Genomic DNA, 24,037 nt, shown 5'->3' with positions numbered 1-24,037 from the left:
TACATGGCGCAGGTGGTGAAGGAAGATCAAATCCATTAGGTGTGGAGAAGAAGGAAGTAATAGAACCGGGTCAGGACATAAGTGTGTTGATTAAAGGAGAGACTCAGCCAAAGTCCTCATGAGGTTTCTTAAAAGTTACTAATGGAAAGAAGGTCATATAATGAACAGTAACTGTTTGAGAGGGATTTGTGGAGAAACAAACGCAGAAACAAGAAACAGATTTTGGACACTATCTTAAATAAAATCTCTTAATCACTAGGAGACATGGCAGGTTGTAAAACGTAGACGAAAGGAAGATTGAGTCAGAGCATTACCTGCATAAAGATAAAAAAAAGACATGAGACTTGCATGATGACTTGCCTTTCCCTTTTTTATTTAGCTCTGCTTAAAACGTTTCACTTTCAAGAAAAGAAAATAATCACAAGACACTTTTTTTTTTTGTAACAAAGAATTTGATTTTTTTATTCAGTAAAATCACTTCCTTCATTTTGATTTTGATTTTGGTCAAAGTCATATTAACAATTCATTATATTTACATAAAAACACATTCTTTTATTGAAATTGTTTTGGTTTAAACAAGAACACACCTCTGACAGCATCAGGAATCAAGTGAAATAGGAAAACTAGTGAAGAAATTAGTGAAACACTGGCATCATCAACATTATTTACTTTTGCAAAAATCCACAAAATCTACACAAAGACCCAGATAATTGGCAAAGAGCAGTTTTGCATTAAAACAAAATTACTTAAGCCTTTGTGAAAGTTTATTTAGGCAGAGCTCAGCAACAATATCTACCTTGGCTTTGAAACTCAAAAGGACCTGTAAACATGGCATTCATGTTGGCTTTGACACCACATACAGTCTTTTCTAAATCCTTCTGACTGGATACTTCTGTTTGGCTAATCAGAGCGGCACAAATGAAAGAAAACACGCACACTATCAAAATTAAGTTATGATGGAAAAGGCGTTCACAACACGACAGCAGTGCTGAGCAACTGCAGAATATAAAACACATTATGTTGTTTGACATACACAGTATACTAGTTTAGGGCTGTGACTATACATTAAAAGCTTTATTTAATAAGAATTACAACTGCAATATTAATTGCACTTATTTAGCTAAAAATTGATTTATTCAAAACAAACATAATCCTGTTTGGTACGTGAATAGAAAAAAACTGAACTTGCACCCTGAAACTTGCCAACTACACCATAACTTGATACAATACTCCGTGGTTAACTTCAGTTCTGCATACACTCCTCCCATATCAACATTTCTATTATTTATTTATTTATTTTTTTTAACCTTTCCGGTGCAATGCTACCCACAGACTGCCAGGACCGTGTGCAAAACATGATATCAAGAAGGAAGCTTCACATTACACAATGCTGGCGAGCTGCACAGGCTCGGAGGCAGATCTTGCAATGAGTACATGGGGTCTGGAATTGTCGGCTCCGGAGCCACAATAATGCCTGGGAGACGGCTTTAATTGCAAGTTTCCAGAGCTGCTTATTGTGGAAGACACTGGCTTCCTTGAAGGCACCTTTGCAAAGCAAACAGAGTTGCAGTAAATACAGTGCAGCACATTACTTCGGCTTTGGCTTAAATTCAAAGCAGCATCTCATTACATTTGAAAGCACATTTTATCAGTACCTTTTTGCTTGAGGAGGAAAAAGAAGAAAATGAAAAGCAGAACACACAATAAAATGATAAGAATGAAGATATTACATCAGCGTTTTAGTGCTGTCACTACTCATCTATTTCAGTATTAAGACAAAGCATTAAATCTGGCCTCTCATTACCAAGTAAATGCATGTGATGCAGAAACAGTGAAGGCCTTTTTCACATGTGGTATTAGTGGCATCGTCTTTTAAAATATTTTCAAACTATACAAACACTGAGAGATGGGAAATGAATTTCATTCTAATAAAATCAAGGACACTTCTTTGGTCAAGGGTGCAAATGCTGAACAGACATCATTTCTGTGAATAATCCTCAGTGTCTTTCTCCAGCACTAACTCAGGCTTCTCCGTTGTCAGGAAAGTTTCCCATATTGCAAGACACTGAAACAAATAAAATGACAAAAAATTATGAGCAGACATCAAGAGTTCTCTCGAAGAGTTACGTAGTCTCAACAGGCTACGTTTTTGTTGAGATGCCATAGATTCAGGATTAGTTAAGAGTGGAGCTTACAGTGCACTGAAGTGCTACAAGAAATTGTGGAAAGAAAAAAACAAGCCCTCCACTGGAAAATTGTACATGACAATCCTTCAGAGGAAGCACATCTTTGTTACTTGATTTCACTGAGCTGTAAAGTCAGCCTGATCTCTCATGTTAATTTGTTCAAGTTAAAAATAAGAATAATAAAACAGATTACCTAGACATGGCACTTGTTGCTCTCATTATGTTCAGAACAGGTATGCCTTATTCTCCTCGCACACACCTTTGATTAGTTTTTGTGATAACTGAAGAACAAATCAACAGTGTCTGAACATTTCCCTCAGTTCTTGAAACAGAAAAGCCCATGAACAGAGTGAAGTGGGCAGGTGTTAATGTCACAATACTTTAAGTTCAAAAATTCCCATTGCATGTGGATGCCGCCTTACCGCATTTCGAAATGCTTTGGTCAAAATTATGATCAGTGACTTTCTACCTAAACTACATTCTAGTCCTGTTTACAGCCATTTTATGCCTGGGTTGCCTGCAGCTAGCATTACCGTCCTTGAAACAGAGACATCGAGAGCCACAACCGAGGATGGACTGGGCAATGAGGACACAAAACAACAAAAGTGTCTGTGCTTTTATCCCAAAGTGTGTTCCAAAATCAAATACAGTGCAGTGCAGTGCAGTCTTTCATCAAATGAAATCAATGAATAACCCACAGTAAAAACAGTGATCAAGTAATGGTTAAAGAATAAATAGGTTAAAGCAAGACTATAATAGAGGATCCCTTTGTAAAAACCATCATGAGCCACAGTGAATTCTTCTAAAATCAACGTCCCTCCTGCTCACCCTCAATGGTCTGCTCAATGAGGGAAGACATCACCTGGCAAACACAGTCTGTCTTCTTAACTAGCTTGTTCCTTGCCACCATTCCCCGGTGTCCACTTAGACCCCACAAGCCCTGCTTCTCTCTCCCGCTACTATTGCTCAGCCTCCAGCAGGAGCCCACTTGGAGCAGTTGGTCGCTCCTGCTCTCTGGGTGCCTAACAGGAGCAAAATTGCCCCATGAGTGCTGTCCGCTTGCTCCCTACGGGGCATCATTCCCAACTGCTTTGCCTCCTCTCAGCAACGGCTCTGCCACAATCCTGCCCCTCCTTTTTCTTCAACCTTTGTGATTCTTTGTCCTTTTCTATTTTCTTTTCAATCTCCCTTTCAAAATCCATTTCTCTTACCTTAGGTTCCTTTCTATGCAAGCAGGTGCAGGTGCCTGAATTGCAAACATCACAGTGATAATGAGGAAAACGTCTGAACTGCTCATGTCTGCAAATGAATGCAGGTCCTGCCATTCTCCCCACCAATACACCACCCTGCCACATTCACCAATGCCCATCTGAAGCATGACTGCACTGGTTTTATCTAAAACTAGCACACTGCCATGGACCCCTTACTCACTTTCTTTTATATACCAGTGCCATATACCACCTTGGCAAGTCTAAAGCATTTATAGTTTGTGCATTTTTACTTGGAGCAGACATACAAACACCAGTAGATTACAGTAAGCTTCAAACTGAGCAATATGCAGTGTAGGTTCTTGCTGAAAAGCACATTCTGTGTGGCATGTTGGTCAGAAATGCAAGTAAGAATTTCACAATATTCTGTCCATCTGACAATAGTCCTACTCCTACTACTGCTATTCTTTACAATAGCGAAATTCAGTTATTAACCCAGGAGTTCAACTCCATTCAGCTGTTTTTATGTTCTTGCATAAAGACAAGCAAGCCATAAAAACGTATGTATTTTTGAAATTTTTCCAGCTTTTTTGTCCTCAAATCACAAAAAAAGGACAAAATGCAAACAGAAAAAAAAAAACACTTTATGGACTCGAAGACATGATTCCACTCAAAAGTTGGTTTCAAGATTGGTGTTACCCATTTTTATCTACCATTTACAAACAATACTAGAGACTTGTAAATGGTCTTCTTTTACTGCAATCATTTACCTGGCATGTGTCACATCAAAAGAAACTTTCATAGAATCCATTTGTATTTGCTCAGTTTGTTTTTTTCCACAATAATTTTATTTTCATGGCAGTAAAGCTTTTAGTAAAGTGAGCTCCATACTTTAATCCCCAAGGATCTCCTGAGTATTATATAATCAAGGTGTCTAGATAATTGAAAACTATTCCAACATTGTACTTGGCGTGATAGATACTAAATTAGTATTTCAGTTATTGAACAGAAGACTGCATTTTTGCATTATGCACAAATATACAAAACAAAAGATATTAGACATTAGAAACACATTGACACCCAACATTGACCATACAGTGTCACATAAACCTTAAAATTGCTCCAAGGATGCTGTACAATGGCTGACCCTGCCCTCTGACCTCCCAACGGTCACAGAAAAATGACAATTAGGGATTAATAAAAAGTGTACCAAAAACCAGATACATAAAGTGCAGCCTATCCTAGAAACACTGGGCACAAATTAGGAGCCAGCGCTAGACAGACAGACAGTACACCACTGGGAATGAACCCACAATCACTCATACAAGCCAATCTAAAGTCACCCATTAACCTAAACTGGGAATTCATTTCAATTCAATCTTTGAATCCATACGTGGCTCACAGATAACACTTATGGAAGATTTCACACATTTGATTTTTGCATGTATATGTGAAAGTGGCATATAGCATAACGCTACACAACATACAGAAATTAATGCAGTGAGTATATAGATAGTAATAAACACACACCAGAAACTTCAATTTTGACAACCCACTTAAAAAAATGCAGACTTTAAGGCTCAGGCAGATGTGTGTGTTTATAACCATATTACTGTTGTACTGCATGTCAGTGTGTAAGCATATGTGTCATTTCCTCCATCACTCGGCCAATTTAAAATATTTTTGGTTTTCACACATAGTCAAGCATATGTCACTTGGTGCTGAGCAACCTTGAGCGCAAAAGTTATAGCAATGGCTTGTTATACGATAAAAACAAGGAAAACTAATTTCCCATGAAAACCGAGTGTTGACTGTATTGTGTATAAAGAAGTATTTCCTGCTTAAATATGTTTATTTAACTCAATAAGAAATTATGTAAAGTATACATAAAGCAAGCATTTAAGCATACAAGTTGCATGTGTATATAAAATAACATAGGCATCCAAGTTATGTATGCATTTTCCCATCTTTCTTTTGTGCTTATAGCTGTAGAAGATGTCCACTAATTTAATATTACAGCCTTCTTGCCATGAATGACAGGATGTGCTGTTATGGCTAGCAGATTTTGTGTAGCACTCTTCACTGGGTAGTGCTGAGAGCTCTTGTACAAACATAAATTGAAAATTCAGTAACAGTAAACATACAGCACATGAACACTTAAATCTACATTGAACACACAGTAAAGCAGAATGGAACAGAACATTATGTCTTTCAATGTCATTGCACAGATATACAATGGAATATTGGTGTGTCTCCTGAATAGTACATACAATATACTAAAAACAAAATCTTCAACAGATTCAACACATGCTCTGCATTTTAAACTACACAATACATTAATATAAATCAATAAACCACATTGAGGGTGGAAACATATAAATAGTAATAGTGAAAACATACAACTAATAAATAGTGGAGAAGTTCCATTTTACAGTGGTTGCAATGAGTCTCTGAGATACTGCACTTTTTGTCCCATTGTTGCCATGGGTGACAGTGAAAGACATAAGAGCAAAAGCACTTAGACGCAGTAAACAGTTATTTAACAAAATGTGGTTCTCTGATAGCGCTCTGGTACAAGCTTTTCAGTAGTCTGGATAGAACTATAACACCTTCCAATGCCATCAGAGTGGAAAGGTGGAGGCCTGGGTGAGATGGGTCCCTAATCATTTGATTTGTTAGCCCTTCATAAACACTGAGCTCTGTATATGTCCTCTAGAGATGGTAACTGGGTGTTGGTAATTTTTTGTGCTGATATGATGACTCTTTGAAGAGCCTTCTTGTCAGCCACGGAGCAGCCAGCATACCATACCAGGACACCAACAGCTGTTTGGACAAGCTAGCCTTCCTCAGCATCCTTAAGAAACAGAGCCACTTCTGTGCTTTCTTCACTAGAGAAGTTGTGTTAAGAGACTATGTGAAGTCTTGGGAGATGTGTATGCCAAGGAATTTACAGCTAGGTACTCTTCTCCACTATATCTCCTCTGATGTATAGAGGAGCAGGTTCCTCCTCCTGCCTCTAGAAGCTGAAAATCACCTCCTTTATTTTGGAGGTGTGGAGTGCCAAGTTTGCTGACCTCATCTCTTTAGGCAAACTCATCACCATTACATATTAAACCTACCACAGTGGTGTCATCTGCAAACCTGATGAATGTATTTTGGGCTAAGTATTGGTGCACAATCGTGGGTACAGAAGTAATAAAGAAGAGGACTCGGGATGCAGCCCTGTGGAGCTCCAGTGTTGAGTGTCAGGGTCAGGGAGTGGTGGGTCCCCAGCCTAACAGTCTATGGTTGGGTTGTTTAAACACGTACCTGTCATTATACTGTAAAGATCACTAGAAATGAGATATGGACAAGTGACAACATATCAGAGGAAAGCAAAAACTGTAGTCAATAGCACTACTGAACAAAATAAACCTGGTAGATTTTTGGGGCTCTGCGCGTCACTGTTCTGTTCAATCCGGTGTCAATGTACCTGATAAATGCAGATAAGTAAATGGAGGTTTAGGCCATTTAAACCGTTATCAGGATTGCTTTAAGGGTGACATGAGGAAAAACTCTGAATAATTCTTTGGTGTATCTGCTTTCATATTGTAATAAAAACTTTCACATGTATGCTTATAGTGATAATGTACTAGAAAAAGACTTTTAAGGTTTAAAAAAACTTTGCACTATAACATTTTAGTGAATATAATAAGAATTAGCCTATTTACACTGCTCACTGCATAACAGCTCAGAATCAGTTAGAAGATGAACTTTGAGTTATCTGAATTGATACATTAACCATAGACTGGGGGGTTGCAGGACAAATAAGAAACTTTTTACCCTAGGCCATGGCCACAGATGGAACACTGATTGGCAGAGGTTTTTGAGAAAATAGGTTTAACCCAGCCACGGTTGGTTTGAAGGCATGAGGCCAAGTTTTGGTTAGGACATGGTGCTTTTAAGTTTTAATATTCAACAATTCTTGATCATAGATCTTCTTTGTGAGGGCCACTTCTCATCAGCAGATGCTGCTTGTGAATAGCAAATTCAAAATGTTTGAGTCTTTTCTAATCGGTCAAAGTAGCTCTAAAGCAGACCTCCAATCTCGTTTCGTTGGTTAGACTTCAGTTAACTTTTGTAGAAGTCATCAGCCTAGAGTGTCACATACTGTTATTTAACCTATAACTGTGAATGTTTGAATGCTGTATAATCAATATGTAAAAGTACAATACAATAACTTGCTAATAAGATTGTATTTCTTCATAATTGTGACATACTCAAAAAAACACAAAACAATAGCAACTATACAGTATATAAAAATTGGAATAGCTACACAAGAAGATGAAGAGCAGATTATATTTTATGACAAATTCATACAGAAATGTGGTTATATACAGAAAGCTCACATACTTTTTCTTGCCACTTCTTACAGTGTCCACCATTGGACTTCAGTAAAACTACAGCCCATATTCCGTAGCACAAAAAACATGTTGAGACTCTCATATGTACAAAGTATCGGAACCATATTTCTTTCCTTTTTTGTAGTAGTACAGTAGAATTAAACTCAGAAGCTGCAAAATGTAAGCAGATGTGTGATACCGCTGAACCTTGCATCACTTCAAACTTCCTCTTGCTAAAATGTTGTCTTAGCTCCAACAATTTCCTCATACACCCTAATATTTATTAATGGCTTTTATTTTCAGTATCAAAATGGGGAAAAATATGTACTAATGAATGTGCCTTGACTTTGTTAAAAGTCTTCAGAACTTTGTGTGATCTTTCAGTTTACATTTCACGCTAACAAACATTTGGACTGACCATTACACTGCATAGCGTTATACTTAGGAGTGACCAATCTGCAAGGCTATCACTGATGCTAATGCACCCAGGTCAGAATATAAAAGGCTGAAGAAATGGAAAAGTTGTTATGCTTGCTTTTCATTATTGAGTCACCCAAGACAACCTCTTTTTGGGGCTTGTACAGATTCTAGTAATTTGCTGATTTCTTTGCAAACTGCAGTAGAATTGACCTAATTGACATTTGCTCACTCTAACTGATTAATACTGTCATAAGCTATAATCCAGGTAGAGGAAAGAGCTAAAGCTCAGTCTAACATTGTAACCAAAGCTTAAAACCATTCAGTATTACCAAATGAATAAAACTCCACCAATAACTCTTAACGCCGCGCTGTCCATCACTGCAGTCTACCTGTCATCCCTGCTTACCCCTCATTATTCCACCAGACAGCAGAGATGCCCTGACACCAGCATTCTTGTTATTCCAAAGCCTCATTATACAATTTTTGATACAGAAGCTTCCTGTTTTGTGACTTTGAGTTTCTGGAAGTCTCTCCCTAGAGGGAATCTGTTAAAACATCATGACGTCCCCTGAAAACTGGCTGTTACATTCTGAATCAGCTATAGTAATCTACTTTCTTTAATAACTGGCTCTTCCATCTAAGTCATATTGGTGTTTCTTCTGCACTACTGTTTCTGACAATCTGCTGTTCATTTATTGTCTATGTTCTTTATACAATTTATGCTTTTATAATTATCGCCATGTAACTTGGCTAATTTGTATTGTATTTTCTATTTTGTGTTGCCTCTAATTATATTCTTAACTGTTGGTGCAGCAGCATTGAAATTTCAGTCTCCTAAGTTCAAACTCTTGTCTGTCACTGTCTGTGTAGAATCTGCATATTCTCCCAGTGTCTACACAGGTTTTCGTTGAGTTCTGCTCCTTTCCTCCTGCACTTCCACAACATGCAGCTTATGTTCATTGATAACTGTTTCAGTGTGTGAATGGGTATAATAGACTAGCTTCTCATCCAGGACCGGTTTCTTCACATTTGAACCTGTTGTTCCCAGAACAGGCAGCAACTTCCTCTAGCAGTGTGACAGAAAAAAACATTAATAGAAATGGACAGCTGAATGTATAGGTAAAATAAAACAGAGAAACAGTCCCGCTATGAAACTCTTCTAATTTAGAAAGCCACACCTGCCATTGCCAACAACTGATGAAAAATATGCAACCTGGGTAGCCTGACTTATACTGTATCTAATAATTAGAAAATGCTTAATATGTTTAATTTGCATGATTTAGAAAATGAAATAACTGAAGAAGTCTCATTTGCAACCTAGATGAAGCACATAATATATCTATTGTACTAAGGCTCAAGGCTGATGAATGCACACTTCAGACCCCAATGCACTGCTGACATTTTGAGCCATAGACTTGTTTTAATACATTCTCAGCCAAGTTAATTTATGCCACTAGAAAAGCTGTCAATGAGGCCTTGTCAAGTATTTTCTTTACTTTGTTAAAGGATTGGTTGATATTAATGAGACTTGGAAGACAAGAACATATGATAAAATTAGAAACAAATGGCCAGAAGCTGATAAATAAAATGAAAAACCCATTATGAACAAGACAAGGAAGTACTCAAAACAGAAGACAAAGTTAAAACTCAAAAATGATGTTTAAAAAGTTAAACATCAGCAAAACCATTAAGAAAAACAAAGAAATGTTAAAAAAACTGAGATAAGAGAAAAAAAGATACCAACACATGACCGAGTAAAAGAATAAAGATTATCAGTCTTCATGAATACACCAGTGGACAGACAAATGGCTTTGGATCATAACCAAGCAGCTGAATGTGAGAGACATACCCTTAAGGCAAACGGCATTTGAAGAGCTTTGCCAAAGATAAACTGTATGTGAAAGACATGAACACAAGCACAACAATGGACATGCAATGAGGGTGTGGCCTGCCGTAGACCACTCTCCGGAAAACTGAACATCTAGCAAGGCCTGTAGACTGGAAAAAAGGGTAGAAGTGATCGTGTGTAAGGAAGTTAAACTAATTCAGGAGTGCTCCTCACCTTCAACCTTAGTGGGCAACTTTGTGCAATTATATTTCAAAACAATCAAAGAAAAAAAAAAAAATCTAACAAACACTCTCAGACCAGCATACCACCATTACAATCACACTCAGTTCATCAATGGGTGGCTCAAATCATCTTGCTTGATTCATTAACAGGGAACCAAGCACTTGCATGGGAAAAATTGGATCGCGAGTCCAGAAAAGTTAAGAAACACTGGTGTAGGGCATAAAAAAAAACAAAAGTTACATACAAAATGCATGAAGATAATAAAAGACAACTGCAGTTCTGCATTTGACCACTCTTTCAATAATTGTACAACTGATACTGCTTTTGAGTTTATTGTTGATGCTGGTTTTGTAGAGGCAGTCAGGCAAAGGCACCCTTAGCCCCAATGAAGGCACTTGGAGACTAAGGACAGGCAGCAGAATCAAGGTTTATTGTACACCGCACATACAGACTCGATTCAGATGACTTGAGCAAGCATCTCTTACATTTATTACAATTCTGATCATTCAAGCCATTATTCATCCTCATGTGACTCCTTATCATTTCACTGCTCTAATCTTACCTCCAATTAATTCTACCAATATTTCTTAGCTGAGGGGGTGTCTAACCCCTCTCTGTCCATCCTTTATGTTTGACAAGGCCTATCCTTGCTCCCTACTAGCTTGGCGCTTGCTACCATTATTAATAGCCAAAGAGTTCACATTTTCTCTCTAAGCGAGGGGCCCATCCTTCTCCAGCTCTCCTGCAAGTCTAACCTTTGGGTTAATGAACTATTGGTGGTTTCCAACTCATACAGAATAATAGAAATATATAGGCAGAAGTCTTTTTAATCCTAACTATTACATCTTAATGCTTAGTAAAATAAAGTGTGTACTTTTCTCATGTGCTTATAGTATTTTTCTAATACACAGAGATTACCAATTTTAAGAATTGATTTTTCTATAGGTTTTACTTCACAGTCTTCTAATTGTGAAAAATTGTTTACTTTTAAGGCATTTTCACACCTAGTTTGTTTGAACCTGTTTTTTAGAACTCTTCCTCAAAAGTCCAGTTTGTTTCGGTAGATGTGAACATGCCAATCACACTCTAGTGCAGACCAAAACAACTGTGCTACTGAAAAAGTACATAAGGTAATAAGTAATTTCATTCACAGCTTAATGAGTCGTGGGTTAACATGGAGCATTAAAAACAATAAAAAGGTGAAAATAAATATGCACATTGGTACAAATGCAGCACAAATCATATAAAACAACTTGCAGAATTACCAATCAGTCAGAGCAAGACTAACACCTTATTCAATCTCACAGCCTCTCACACACAATCAGACAGCAGTTGGGGTGGAAAAAACATGGAAAATTACTTGTGATTGGGTCAATCAAAATACATATAGAGGTGGCGATAAACAAATAGCAGAGCCTTGTGGGACCAAAGGTCAAACCCCTAATCTTACACCATGAAAGTGATGTGTGTAGGTGGGGCGTCTACTCACTGCAATCGATTTTCAGTGGTGCCAGATGCATACTGGAGGCACTAACTTTGACAAATGTAGTAAATGTTGATATAAACATTCTAAAATAAACATTATTAACAGATATTTAAAAGAGTTAGGCCGGAAGACATGTAATCTGAGGTTACATTCATAAAGTGTCTACTGGAGAGCAAATATGCACCATCATTCAGTAAAGTGAAACTCACCTGATATGTTTGCCATCATAAAACTGAAGCACATTGCCGTGTACTCTCAGCAGAGCTTGACATCGTTTGCGCACAAGCCTACTTTTAATATGGGCTTTTCATACTATGCGTAGTGGTGCATAATTTTCAAGTACAACATTCTAGTCTTCTAGTCAATCGATAACTGCCATTTTGCTCATAGTGCTGTGTTTAGTAAATAAAACAAATAATTATGGAAAATGCAGCTTTGTTTCTGCCCAATGAAAGAAGTCCATTACACACCCATGGGATATTTATTAATATATTTAATTCATTTGAAATTTTCCAGTGTGAAAAGCAACTGAAATAACTGAAAACTGAAAAAAAAAGTAATGAATCATCCCTTATTCAGAACAAAGCAAATGTGCCATGAGTTTGAAAACACCTTTTAAAACCTTTATTTTCTTAAAGAGGACATTTCTCTTTTTCATGTGCTCCTGTCTGTTAAGTCACCAACCCCAACCCTGGAATATCTTCTGTATATCAGACACAGCTATTCAAAGCCTCACAAAATATTCCTGCCTTATTCCAATTATACTTAATAATTTTATTATTAAGGCCCTTTCCCCTCTACTGGAAAGTTTTTAAAAATTTAAAGACATTCAATCAAAGCCAAATAAGAATAAAAATGTCATTGTGTTAGACAAAATCAAAACAGCATTCCATTGGCAATTTCTTAATTGATTCAATTTGGTCTGAACAAATCTTCTGCTCTGTAGAATGGATCAAGAAATATTATGATTTTCTGATATCCGCTGTCAAACGCACACACATGTTTTACAGTGGTCCACTGAGAAACTAAATGAGGGGGAGAGAGAAGTATAAGGTGCAGACTCTAACAAAACCTCCAGTTTCCTTCCAGAAGTGGACAAGAAGGGGACTGATGAGGATCAACAATATAACTTCTACCTAACAGCCACCCATGCTCCTTCCAGTCCATAAAGACAAAATGACAGCACAGACTTGAAGTGGGATATCAGTTATTCAACCACCTCACTAGAGGATAATCTCCAGTAACAAAAACACTACAGCAATGGGTGTCTTTACCATATTCTCCTGGGATTTGAACCTTGACATTGACAATTAAACAGGGTTTCCGTGTTGTGTTCCTTCTTTACTCCATATTGTGTAAAAGATGAAAAAGGAACCAATGATATTTATGTATAAAACATGTCCTGGGAATGTTTCTTAGACTATCGAATCTTTGTTACACCCAAGAGTAGAATAAACTGCTTCCATACCCATATATACTGCTTCTCTTCCATTTTATTGGAAAGTTCGGTTTTTAAGACATTCAACTTTTCTGGGTTGCTCTTTCTGTTGCCGTTATGTTGTACTAATTCATTGGTTTTCTGGATATCCTTGTCTCTACTTATTGATTAAGTAACTAAAAAAGAACTACTGTAACTATGAAGTCCTACGTGACTTCGCTCACAGCCAGCAAAATGAGCCTGATGGAATAAATACTCTCCTCTCACTTGTGGAATGTCTTATATATTAACCCTTTCTACTGTACAAAAGAAATTCAAAAATAGGGCCAAGATAATTTATTTCTTTATTACTTCATGTGTCTTGCAAATTGGAACAGTCATATCAGCAATCTGAAAATAAGAAACATTCCAGCTGGCCCCTCATATCTGTGCGGATTTTGTTATTTGTTTTTAGTTTCATGGGCATCTCACTGAATTAAGTGATTTGCTATTCCTTATTGTTAAGTTAAGCTGCTACTTCAAAAGTTGTCATTTTTTACTTAGAATGATTCTTTGAATCCCAATAAAAGTAAAGCCACAGATTTTTGGAGTTGCATAGAACTCTAAGTATTCAAGCTGAAGCCTGGCCCCCGAGTTTTTCTTAAAAGTAATTACTCAAATCTAAACAAGGCCTGACAGTTTTAATTGAAGCAGGTGGACTAACTCAGCGAGCCACTCAAAGACGAATCCAGCTTTTGATGAACTGAGCTAAAGTGAGCTAAACCCGCAATCACAGAAATGGCAGCAGAAACCATAAAAGTTAGAACCAATAATGCACCAACCAAAAGCAGAAGTCTGAAGATTTTGACTTATATTTCAGTTCTCTAGGACTTGCAGCATTAAGGAAAATAAGTAACTACAATTATTTGTAAGTAATAAATACATAAAATAGTTATTTATAGCAAGTTGCTATTGTATCTCAATTAAATTCATAAAGTGGCTTTCATTCTCCTAAAAGAAAATGGGGCTGTATGGTTTCTGAGGATAAGCTAGTTCTGATAAAGCTTTTGGCACTTTTATTTTATTTTTTTAATCTTGTCTAAAGGCATTTTCTTGATGCTGATTTATCTCTCTGTGGGAGGTGTCGTTTAAAGCTATAAATGTGTTATATTTTATTGCAAAGCATCTGGTGATGCTTTAATATAACTACCACCTCCCTACTGACAAGTTTCAAAAATTCATTAAAGTCAGCTTTCAAAAGGTTACATCCACACACATTAAAGATTAAGAATTGGGGGGAAAATCCATCAGGTGTGAATGCAGAACAAATCTGCATTACTTTGATATGCATCTCAAACTGCAACTCCACAATGCACTAGTGTGCAAAATATTGAAACATTTTTGAGTATTCTATTGTCAATCGAATTACCATCCAATTCAGGTCAGGTCAGGCTGGGGAGCATGCACTGGTAAAGCGCGTTGCTGCACCCACCTCATGATGAAACAGCTCAGGATCCTGGTTGGCAACCCCCAAGGCAGGCACGCAGTTCAGCCCCACCCTCCGGAAATGACCCTCTATCTGCTGCAGCAAGGTGTTATGTGGGCGTTCCCTTGGCCTGGTCCAGCCACTTGGGTCCTCAACAATGAGAATACTGGAGCCAGATCACCCTTTGGGAATCACGCCACAGGGCCGTAGTGCCATAACTGACGTTCCCTCATAATGCAGGTAATAATGCCTCATTTGAGACTCCATGAGCAATCGCTCATTTGACACAAAATCAAACCAGCGGCCCCCAAGGATTCTCTGAAGAGACACAGTACCAAAGGAGTCCAGTCTTCATCTCAGGTCAATGTATAGTATCCATGTCTCGCAACCATATAGGAAAACAGGAAGCACCAGGACTCTAAAGACTTGGACCTTTGTTCTTTTGCAGTGACCTCATGATCCCCCATGCTCTCCCAATCCATCATGTGACTTCATAGAAAAAGTCACCAGACACATGAATGTCACTTCAGAGGTAAGGTTGACACTCTCTCTGCAGACAGACACACTAAGAGGTCATTAAACGTCTGGATCTTGGTTTTTATCCAGGACACTCACAAGCCCAGACACTCATACTCCTCGCTCAGTCTCTCGAGAGCCCCGGTTTGAGCCTCCACTGACTCAGCAAAGATCACAGCATCGTTGGCAATATCAAGATCAGTGAATCTTCCTTCGCCAACAGATGCCCCATAGCCAATTTGTGACCCTTGTATTCCAGTTCAGGCAGGCAGTGAGGTGCAGTGGCCAAGACACTTAACTTTAACACTAGAATTACCAAAGCCTACGAATAAACTCGTAACTCTGGCCCACCTTAAATCCCTTCGCACATCTCCGTCAGCGCTGTTACTTTTTATCTGAAACTGGGAATAACTGTAGATGTGAGTGTGTTTTGAGGCAATGGAACCAGACATTCTCTGATCTGGATGGATAAAAGCTGACACACAAACGCTGGTGAATCTGCCTTCTTCGTATCTTACCGTCACTTTTTTTTTTTTATTCAGTTTTATTGAGTGTTCCTGCTCACACTGAATTAATATGCACCTTATGGTCCATGATGTCAAAGCTGCACTGACAAAAAAAAAAACCAGAGACACAGGTATACAGTATATGATATTTGAAATTATTCATTTTATGACCTGTATAGTACATTTCGGAAAACATTGTGGGACGGATGCAACATTATTCATATTCATTCGCATAACATCTTGTGCTTGTAATCAGTGACCGCGTGTTTTTTTTGTTTCCCCGATCTTGCCAGTCCCCACATGTTGCTGTATGGTGCTGTTTCTTTTGTACTCCAGGACATGCAGAGGAAAGAATAGTACAGAGAGGTCAGTTCCGCGCTATATGCAATCATCGAATTTAAATATTAACAATTCACACATGCAAGGACCATCCTTCTTACATTTACAACATGTGTACCTGTTGGAATATGCTTCATAATAGGTGGATGCTTTAACCTTTTCAACTGATTTCAGGTACTGTAAATGGCCGAAACCAGAAAGAATTGTTAAACTCAATACACGAGCGAAGTGTATTCTGGGAAAACTGAAAAGCAAAGCGGAACCTTGGAATATTTTGTATATCCAGTCTGTTTGTAGCCTATTGCAGCTTTTCAAATCCATGGGAAATTTATCTTGACTGTGATAATGTCTTAGTAACATTCCTATGTTTTGCCCGCTATCAGAAACCCAGATGCTCACTTTGGGTGAGAAAGGGGAGAGAGTGGCTGCATGGTATTACAACTTTTTTCAAAAAGTCCTTATTTTTTAGTCTAGTTTAGGTTCACTTGGTGTTTTGTTGCCTTTTCTGACATTTTCCGAGAAGCCATGGACATTTAAATGGGATTTCCTGTCTGCTTAGCTGCTTGCAACTTTTCAAGGAGCTCTGTCTCTTACGAAAACTCCTTCTTTTCACTTGTCAATTAAGGATATATAATCTAAGGAACTGGGCTATCTGGGAAATATCACATGGGGACTACATGAGGACTGCATGAACCCATCCAGGTTGTATAATTATTTTGTATTGCTAATATTCGCTGCTATTTGTTACTTTGCAAAAAAAAACATAATTATTAAGTAAAGATTTAACCTTGAATCTCAGTTATTCAATTATTGATTACTAGCATAGCCGAGAACTTAACCCCTTGTCTAGCTGTAATCCATTAAGGGAGCAAAGGATACTGTGTGACGTCCTTTATTTTCTATTTCTATTGAGCAGAACTTCATTTCAGCATGACCACAATTAACTGTGCCCTTTATCTGCGTTACTTGTAAACTTTTACCAATTTGAATATGGAAATTCAATTTCAACAGAGAACAATCACAATGGATGGAGACCACCCTAAAAATCCTTCCGGTGACCACATGTGGGGATCTTTAATGCATTTATGGAGGCCTAGACTTTTCCAGTCTACCTTGTTTGCAGGATAAGATTCTAGGGGCTCTTGGCAATGCAGTTAAAACAAAAGTGTTTTCATTGCAATTCTGCTATCAGTATGTCTGAAGATTTAGTAAATGACTGCATAGTTGCTGATGCAATACCTTTGCAGAATGCAACTCTTTTTTATTATGCTGAGCCAAAAGGAACATGCCCAGTTTTGCCAGGTTTGCACTTCTAGACAATAAAAAAAATTGCTGGATTCATACATACTACTAGCTTCCTTAAGTAAATCAAAAGTGACAACATGGGGATTATGAGTTGTTGTTAGGAAGTCATATTAGGTATATGATGTAGATAAATGTCTAATGGTATCTATAGTACAAAGTAAGGCACTCAAAATATTAGGAAAGACTCGCTTTAGATTAAACTGACCAATGCCAGCTACAGCACAGACTGTGTTATATCTGGCCAGATACAGGAAATAAAAACAGATAAAAATGGTGAACATGACTATAAGTACCTTAAAAGGGCTAATCTACAGCTAAATAGTAATACTTCAAACCCATTCTGATTAAAATCAGAAAGACAAAAGGCAAAGCAGAGTAAAGTGAAAATACATCAATTTTGACCTACAGATGGTTTAAAATGAGTATAAAATCAAGAGGCGCTTTGAGGTGTCTATTTTATGTGACATTTTAAGAACCTAAAGGATGGATGATGTTCCCTAGAGGTTTTCTGTAACTATGCCACACATGTTGCCCTGTGTTCTGTGATTTTCTACCATCTGTACCATATTAGAATGATAAGTGGAAAGTTTAACAGACTAAAATAATTCTCTATTGTGTCTCTACATGTCTACGGCACAAAGAAAACTGAACAGTAGAGAAAGTTCTGTCCTGGCCTTTAATATTACATACAATACTGACAGGCAAGGGTCACATTCTAGCCCACTGATTCTCATTTTGAAGACAACAATCCATTGGTCGTATCACATGGCCTGGCTGATCACTTCACATTGAATACAAGCTCCATGGCAGCATGGAGGAGCAGTGAATAGTACAGCTGCTTCACATTTCCAGGGGCTGGTGCCAAAATGCCAGAGTAGTCACTATTTGAATGGTGTTTGAATTTTTTCCCTTCGTTTATGTGGATCTTTTCCAGTTGCTACTATTTCCATCCACATTCCAGTGACATACATGTCAAGTTTATTGTTCCTTCTAGATTAGTATGTTGTGACATAGTGTTAGAGTTTGCATGAGTAGGTCCTGTTATGGGCTCAAATTCTATTTAGTGTTGCCTTTTTACCTGATATGATCTGGATAGTGCCTTGGCCCCCTGCAACAATAATTAACAGGCCACTTCAGAAAATAAAGCTTTATGTAAAAAGGATGGTCACAATCTTCACAGTTATTTGAATTATGCAGTAATGAGAAAATAGGCTCAATAAGTACTTCTAAGATCAAAAGAGGCAAATAATGGTTATAGGTGTTAACAACTGTACAGTTAACTCACTAAGATCATGTCACATTACAAGACGTTTTAAGAATTTTCAGTCACAGCCTTCACTTACATAATCTTAATGAGTGAAGGGCAGTGATGGCTCACCCCTGTGACCAACTGTTGTGGAGTGTGACATACCCAGTGACTCAGACCAATTAGTCTTCAAATCACCCTGACAAAATCAAACAGGTTCAATTTTGTCTTAAGTTGTAGGGGCAGGCTCTGTGTGCATGAGAGCTGACAACTGATGAATGCTCAGCCATAAGTACAATACATATAATGCAGCTATGAATAATAAGGAACATGGGTGTTTTGGATGGAAGACGTTTGGAACCACCAGAACTCTTCCTAGACTTGTCTGTCTGGCCTAACTGAGTAACTAGGCAAGAAGAGCCTTGGTTAAGAATTCAACGGTCGATCTAACAGTGTTTCAAAAGTTCTTTGCTGAGATGGGAGAATCATCCTAGAACACAATCATTCATGTGTTTATGGTAGAGTGGCTAGATGGAAGTCACTCTTGAGTAAAAGGCATATGACAGCCAGCTTCTACTCTGAGAGCATGAGGAAAATGATTCTCTGCTCTGAGATGCAAACTGAACTCTTTGGGCAAACAATATGTCTGGTGAAGATTAGGAAGTGCTCATGACGTGCCTAATATCTAATATGATAAAGCATGATGGTGGCAGTAACATGGTATAAGGATGTTTGTCAATGGCTAGGACAGGAAGACATGTTAGGATTGAGGGAAGGATGAAAGCATCCTGCTCCAGAATGCATGCAACCTCATACAATGGTTCAACTTTCAGTAAAACAATGGCGCAAAGCATATACTAAGGCAACGTTGGAGTGCCTTTTTGGCCCAGCCAAAGCCCAGACTTAAACCCCATAGAACATCTGTGGAGAATGCTGCAGATGGCAGTTTATTGACATTTTCCCAAACAATCCAACAGGGCTTCCGAGAATCTTCCAGCAAGAATGAAACAAACTGCCCAGATCCAGATGTGCTAAGCTTGTAGAACCTTACCTAAGAAGATTCAAGGCTTTAATTGCTACCAAAGACGCTTGTACAAAGTAATGAATTAACGGTCTGAATACTTACATGAATGAGAGATTTCAGTTTTTGAATTTTAATACATTTGCAAATTTTTCTGAAAACAGGTTTTCACTTTGTTAGTATGGGTTATTGATTGTAGATTGATAATAACAGCAGCATTTTTTCTCTAGCACATTTTCACACAAGGATTTAGCCCAAAGTGCTTTACAGGTTTCCAAAAGAAAAAAATTCCAATAAAATCAAAAATTAAATTAGTTAGGAATAAAAATGAATAAACAAATACAGGCTTACATAAAATGGATATATACTGCAATTAGTAAATAGGGAGAGTACTTATATATAGTATCGTGTTCTAAGTCTCTAAAGATGAATACAGTGATGTGGTCAGATGGTCAGGAGAACAGAAAAAATGAAGAAAAAAAAAGTAAAAAAACAAAATCTGCAGGGGTCCCAAGGCCAAAAGATCACCCAGCCCCCACTGGGCCTTCTAAATCTACAATACAATAACAGGGGTCAGAAACCTTTCTAAATCCACTGTACAATAACTGTTGATTGGGGTTTGAGTCTGGGCTGTGATGCTCTCCTCATTCATACTGGTTTCCTCTTAGAAATGTGACATGCTACTAACCTGACTAGCAAGTCTATATTGCTCGTGTGTTTAGAGTTTCAGAGTGTGCTCTGTAATGAAAGGCCGTCTCATCTGGAAGCTATTTGCTGCCTTCTAACGGCTGCTCTCATTTAGGACCATGTAAAAATAGACAAATGGATAAGTATTAGTAAGATACACAACTCGCCAAACTGAATGATTCAGGCAAAGGCCACAGTACAATACGTTTAATAATAAAAATGTATGCTAATATTCAGTGCAGTGAAGGGAAAGTCCAGAATATACTTGCAAATTTTACTTTTCTTTGTGACATATTTTTAGAACTTTTCATTTGCAGTAATTTATTTCTGCATGTAGCTTTAAATAATAGTTCAAGATAAAGTTTAGGAGGGTAAAATTTTAAAGGAAAAAGCAGGCAAACAGAGTCTGACTGCTTAAACTATCCTGCATTATCCACATTTTGAGATGATATACTGTAACTGACATAATCACCACAGGGGAATAAGACACACCAGCATTTCCAATCTAGTAGAAGCCTCTGTTACTTTGTCTTTTCAAACAAACAAATTAACACCAAAACTGTCATATAAAGATGTGATATGATTAAAAAAAATCTTGTTAAATCTGCACACTCACAGTGACATATTGTATTTTCCTTTGGGTAGAGAAGCACATCATTATCTTCTGTTAGCACTTGGGACCTCTGTGCTTCAACCATGTCTCCTGCTAAATATAGGACTTCGAAAAAAAATATTCCATCCTTTGTTATATTATGTGATGTTTCTTGAATCAGTTTTTTTCTCTCAAACTGTGTGTGTAGGTTCAGAAGGTGTCTGTTTCTGGACGATTTCTAAATGTGCATCTTCCTGTTTCTGACGCCTTAAGTCATAGCAGGTAAGTAAAATGATCCTATTAAACATAAAAGTATAAAATGCAAGCAAGGAGAACAAGGGTTTCTTTTTTAGATATGAATAAAGTACCCTCTGGTGTGCAAGATGCTTGGAATTGAGCAAATAAACATTTAGATAATATTTTTACCTTATGCTAATCCAAGATCACTGGCAATCATTATCAAACAACAGAAACAACAGAATGCCCACCCAGATGTAGTGTTTGTAAGAGCAGATCATTTTAACCAGGCAAATTTAAAGGCTGTGTTCCCAAAATTCTATGAACATGTCCAGTGTCCCACAAGAGGAAAAACACACACTTGACGGTGTAACCTCAAGCATGGGTTTAAAGCATTACCTCTCACACATCTGGCCCAGCCTGACCACATCTATCTGTCTCTTTGTTTTTAGCTCAAGTATACAGACATCTTACCAACACAGTCAAACCAACTGCAACAGACATAAAGGTTTGGCCAGAGGGGGCTTCTGAGTAGCTCCAGAACTGCTACAGTGGCACTGACAGGACTGTTTCTGAAGACGACAATATCGATATATATAGCTCTGCTGTTCAGTTTTATATAAAGAGCTGCATAGACAATGTCACTATAACAAAACAAATCCCTGCTTTCTCCAACAATGAGACGTGGATGACAAAAGATGTATGACTCTTGCTAAAGGCACGCAATAAGACTTTCCACTTTGGTGATAAATAGTAGTACAGTGTTGCCAGGTGAAAACTGAAGAGGGGCAATAGAGATTCCAAAGCAGCCTACAAGTGGAAAATTGAGTATTATTTTGATCACTCAGACCCCTGCCTTTCATAGCAAGGTTTATGTCACATCACTAAACAAAATAATAATATCAACCCAGCTACCAGTAGCAGCAGTTCCTCACTGGCAGAGCAACTTAACTGCTTCTTCGGAAGACATTGGGAGGAGAGACCAGGAACAGTCACGACCACCATTCCAGCACCAGATACCAACAGCCAGATACTCACTATACAGTCTGCAGATGTTATACGCACATTCTGAAATAGCAATGTAAGGAAAGCAGCTGGCCCTTGATGGTGTCCCAAGATGGGTTGTCACAGACAGTTAGCGGAGGTATTTACAAATCCAGTTAAACACATAAATCCAGCATTATATATGGTATGAGCCAGACAGTTAAGTGGTACCTTTTCATCTCTACTATTATCAAAGCTGCATAGTAAAAGCTACTATTATATGTGCATTTTGAATTGTGATGCCATGTTTGGATGGCATCAATGTAAAATCTGTGTGTTAAATTTTGGAGTATACATGTTTAAAAATGTCCCTTGTGCTGCTTCTTTATTGTCTTGAGCAATCACTGCATGCTTGTAATAAACTCAACTGTAGCACATCTTCAAGCCAATACATTTATTTAATTTAAGCTTCACAAAGGCCAGCTGAAAGGGCAACATTGTTCTTGACCGCATCAATAAACTAATATGAGACATGCAAATAGCTAACTCGCTTGGGATCTAGAGGTTAAATAATTGGTATCCTCTCCATATCTGCTCTATCACACAAAAACCTGATTAACCTGTCATTTCAGTTAAGAGCGTAGCTACATGTGATTAGAGCACTCATTAGCAGGCCTTTCTCTGCAAAGCTGAGTTTTATTCACTGCTAAAATCTGTCACTAAGGATTTGCTGTCAGTTGTTACTTTTTAAATTATCAACATGTTTAAAAACTGGGTTCAACCCAGCAAGCAGAAGTGGGCTATACTGAATAAAAGTGAAAAGCATAAAATAAGAACAAATGCAAGTACAATCTTCATTAACAAATACTGAAGTGACTGTATTTGTAGATACCTGTCTATATATACATACATATACACATACTGTATATATACATATGCTGTATATACAGTATATACATATATATATATATATATATATATATATATATATGTATAAACACAACTTATTGGCTAAAAACCAAGGGAATAAACTAAAAGGATGTAATTATTTTATTAATGATGAACACCCTTCCATCTATTCATTTACTAGCCTTTTTATCTGATGAATTCTTTGGAATGTCTTCAAATGTAGAGTACTACTACAGATTAAACAAGTGCCAAAAACAGTTCAGGATCTTGAGAAAACCACTGCCTATCCCAATGGTACTGGGTGCAACATAAAATGGGGTACCAGTTTTCACTACAAGGCACAATCACTTACTCTCACTAGTTAGAAACTGAAGTTTCCAAATTGGCATTCTGACATATTTGGGTTATGGGGGGAAAACCTGGAACACCTAGAAAAATCCTACACAGTCACGAAGAGAATGTGCAAATGCCACATCAACAATGAGTTGGGTCTCTAGAGACGAAAAACGGAAAGAAAAATTAAAGAAAAACAAACATCACCTGATTACAAAGTGTCTGGAAAAACAAAGACACACTTTTATTTATCCTTGATTAATTATATAGTGTTACAAAAAGGTATTTGCTCCCTGTCTCATTTTCTGCATTGCCTGTGTTAAAAGGAATCTTACCAGATGTTTAATTAAAAGCTAACTTTAGATGCAAGGGACACTTAATGCATTCAGAAATATTACTGAATAACCCGGTGCCCATGTGGATTTAATTGCCTCCTTGAACTCAATAAGTGGTTACATCAGCTATAACACAAAAAACAATGCAGGTAGACTTGTCCTACATTTAGTGACCAGTCCCTTACAAAGCTACAAACATTCTTGCAAAACTGCTGTACTGTAACATTCGTAACATTTAAGGATTTTCAAACCTGAAATGCTTGTCTGAGATCTTGTCACATCCACTCATTGGGGACATTAACAGTCATTGTAAAACACATTTTTTTTTTCAATTACTCTAATGTAGCCTTAGATGTTTAACCTTCAGCTCA

General features: G+C 37.6%; 1 protein-coding gene across 2 annotated transcripts in view; it reads right to left on the bottom strand.

Annotated features, from left to right (window-relative positions):
- Nucleotides 1-433: 433 nt before the first annotated feature.
- The window catches only part of snx7 (sorting nexin 7), a 118,324-nt gene continuing 94,720 nt past the window's right edge, over nt 434-24,037 (bottom strand). For both annotated transcript variants that reach the window (XM_051933201.1, XM_028811123.2), the window contains one exon: nt 434-2,065. In XM_051933201.1, the coding sequence (XP_051789161.1) occupies nt 1,979-2,065 (87 nt within the window). In that variant the 3' untranslated portion in view covers nt 434-1,978. The remainder of the gene's footprint in view (nt 2,066-24,037) is intronic.

The sequence above is a fragment of the Erpetoichthys calabaricus genome, chromosome 10 (assembly GCF_900747795.2).
Source record: "Erpetoichthys calabaricus chromosome 10, fErpCal1.3, whole genome shotgun sequence".
Taxonomy (NCBI): domain Eukaryota; kingdom Metazoa; phylum Chordata; class Cladistia; order Polypteriformes; family Polypteridae; genus Erpetoichthys; species Erpetoichthys calabaricus.
Note: the sequence above shows the minus strand (reverse complement) of the source record. Positions and strands in the feature narration are given on the sequence as shown.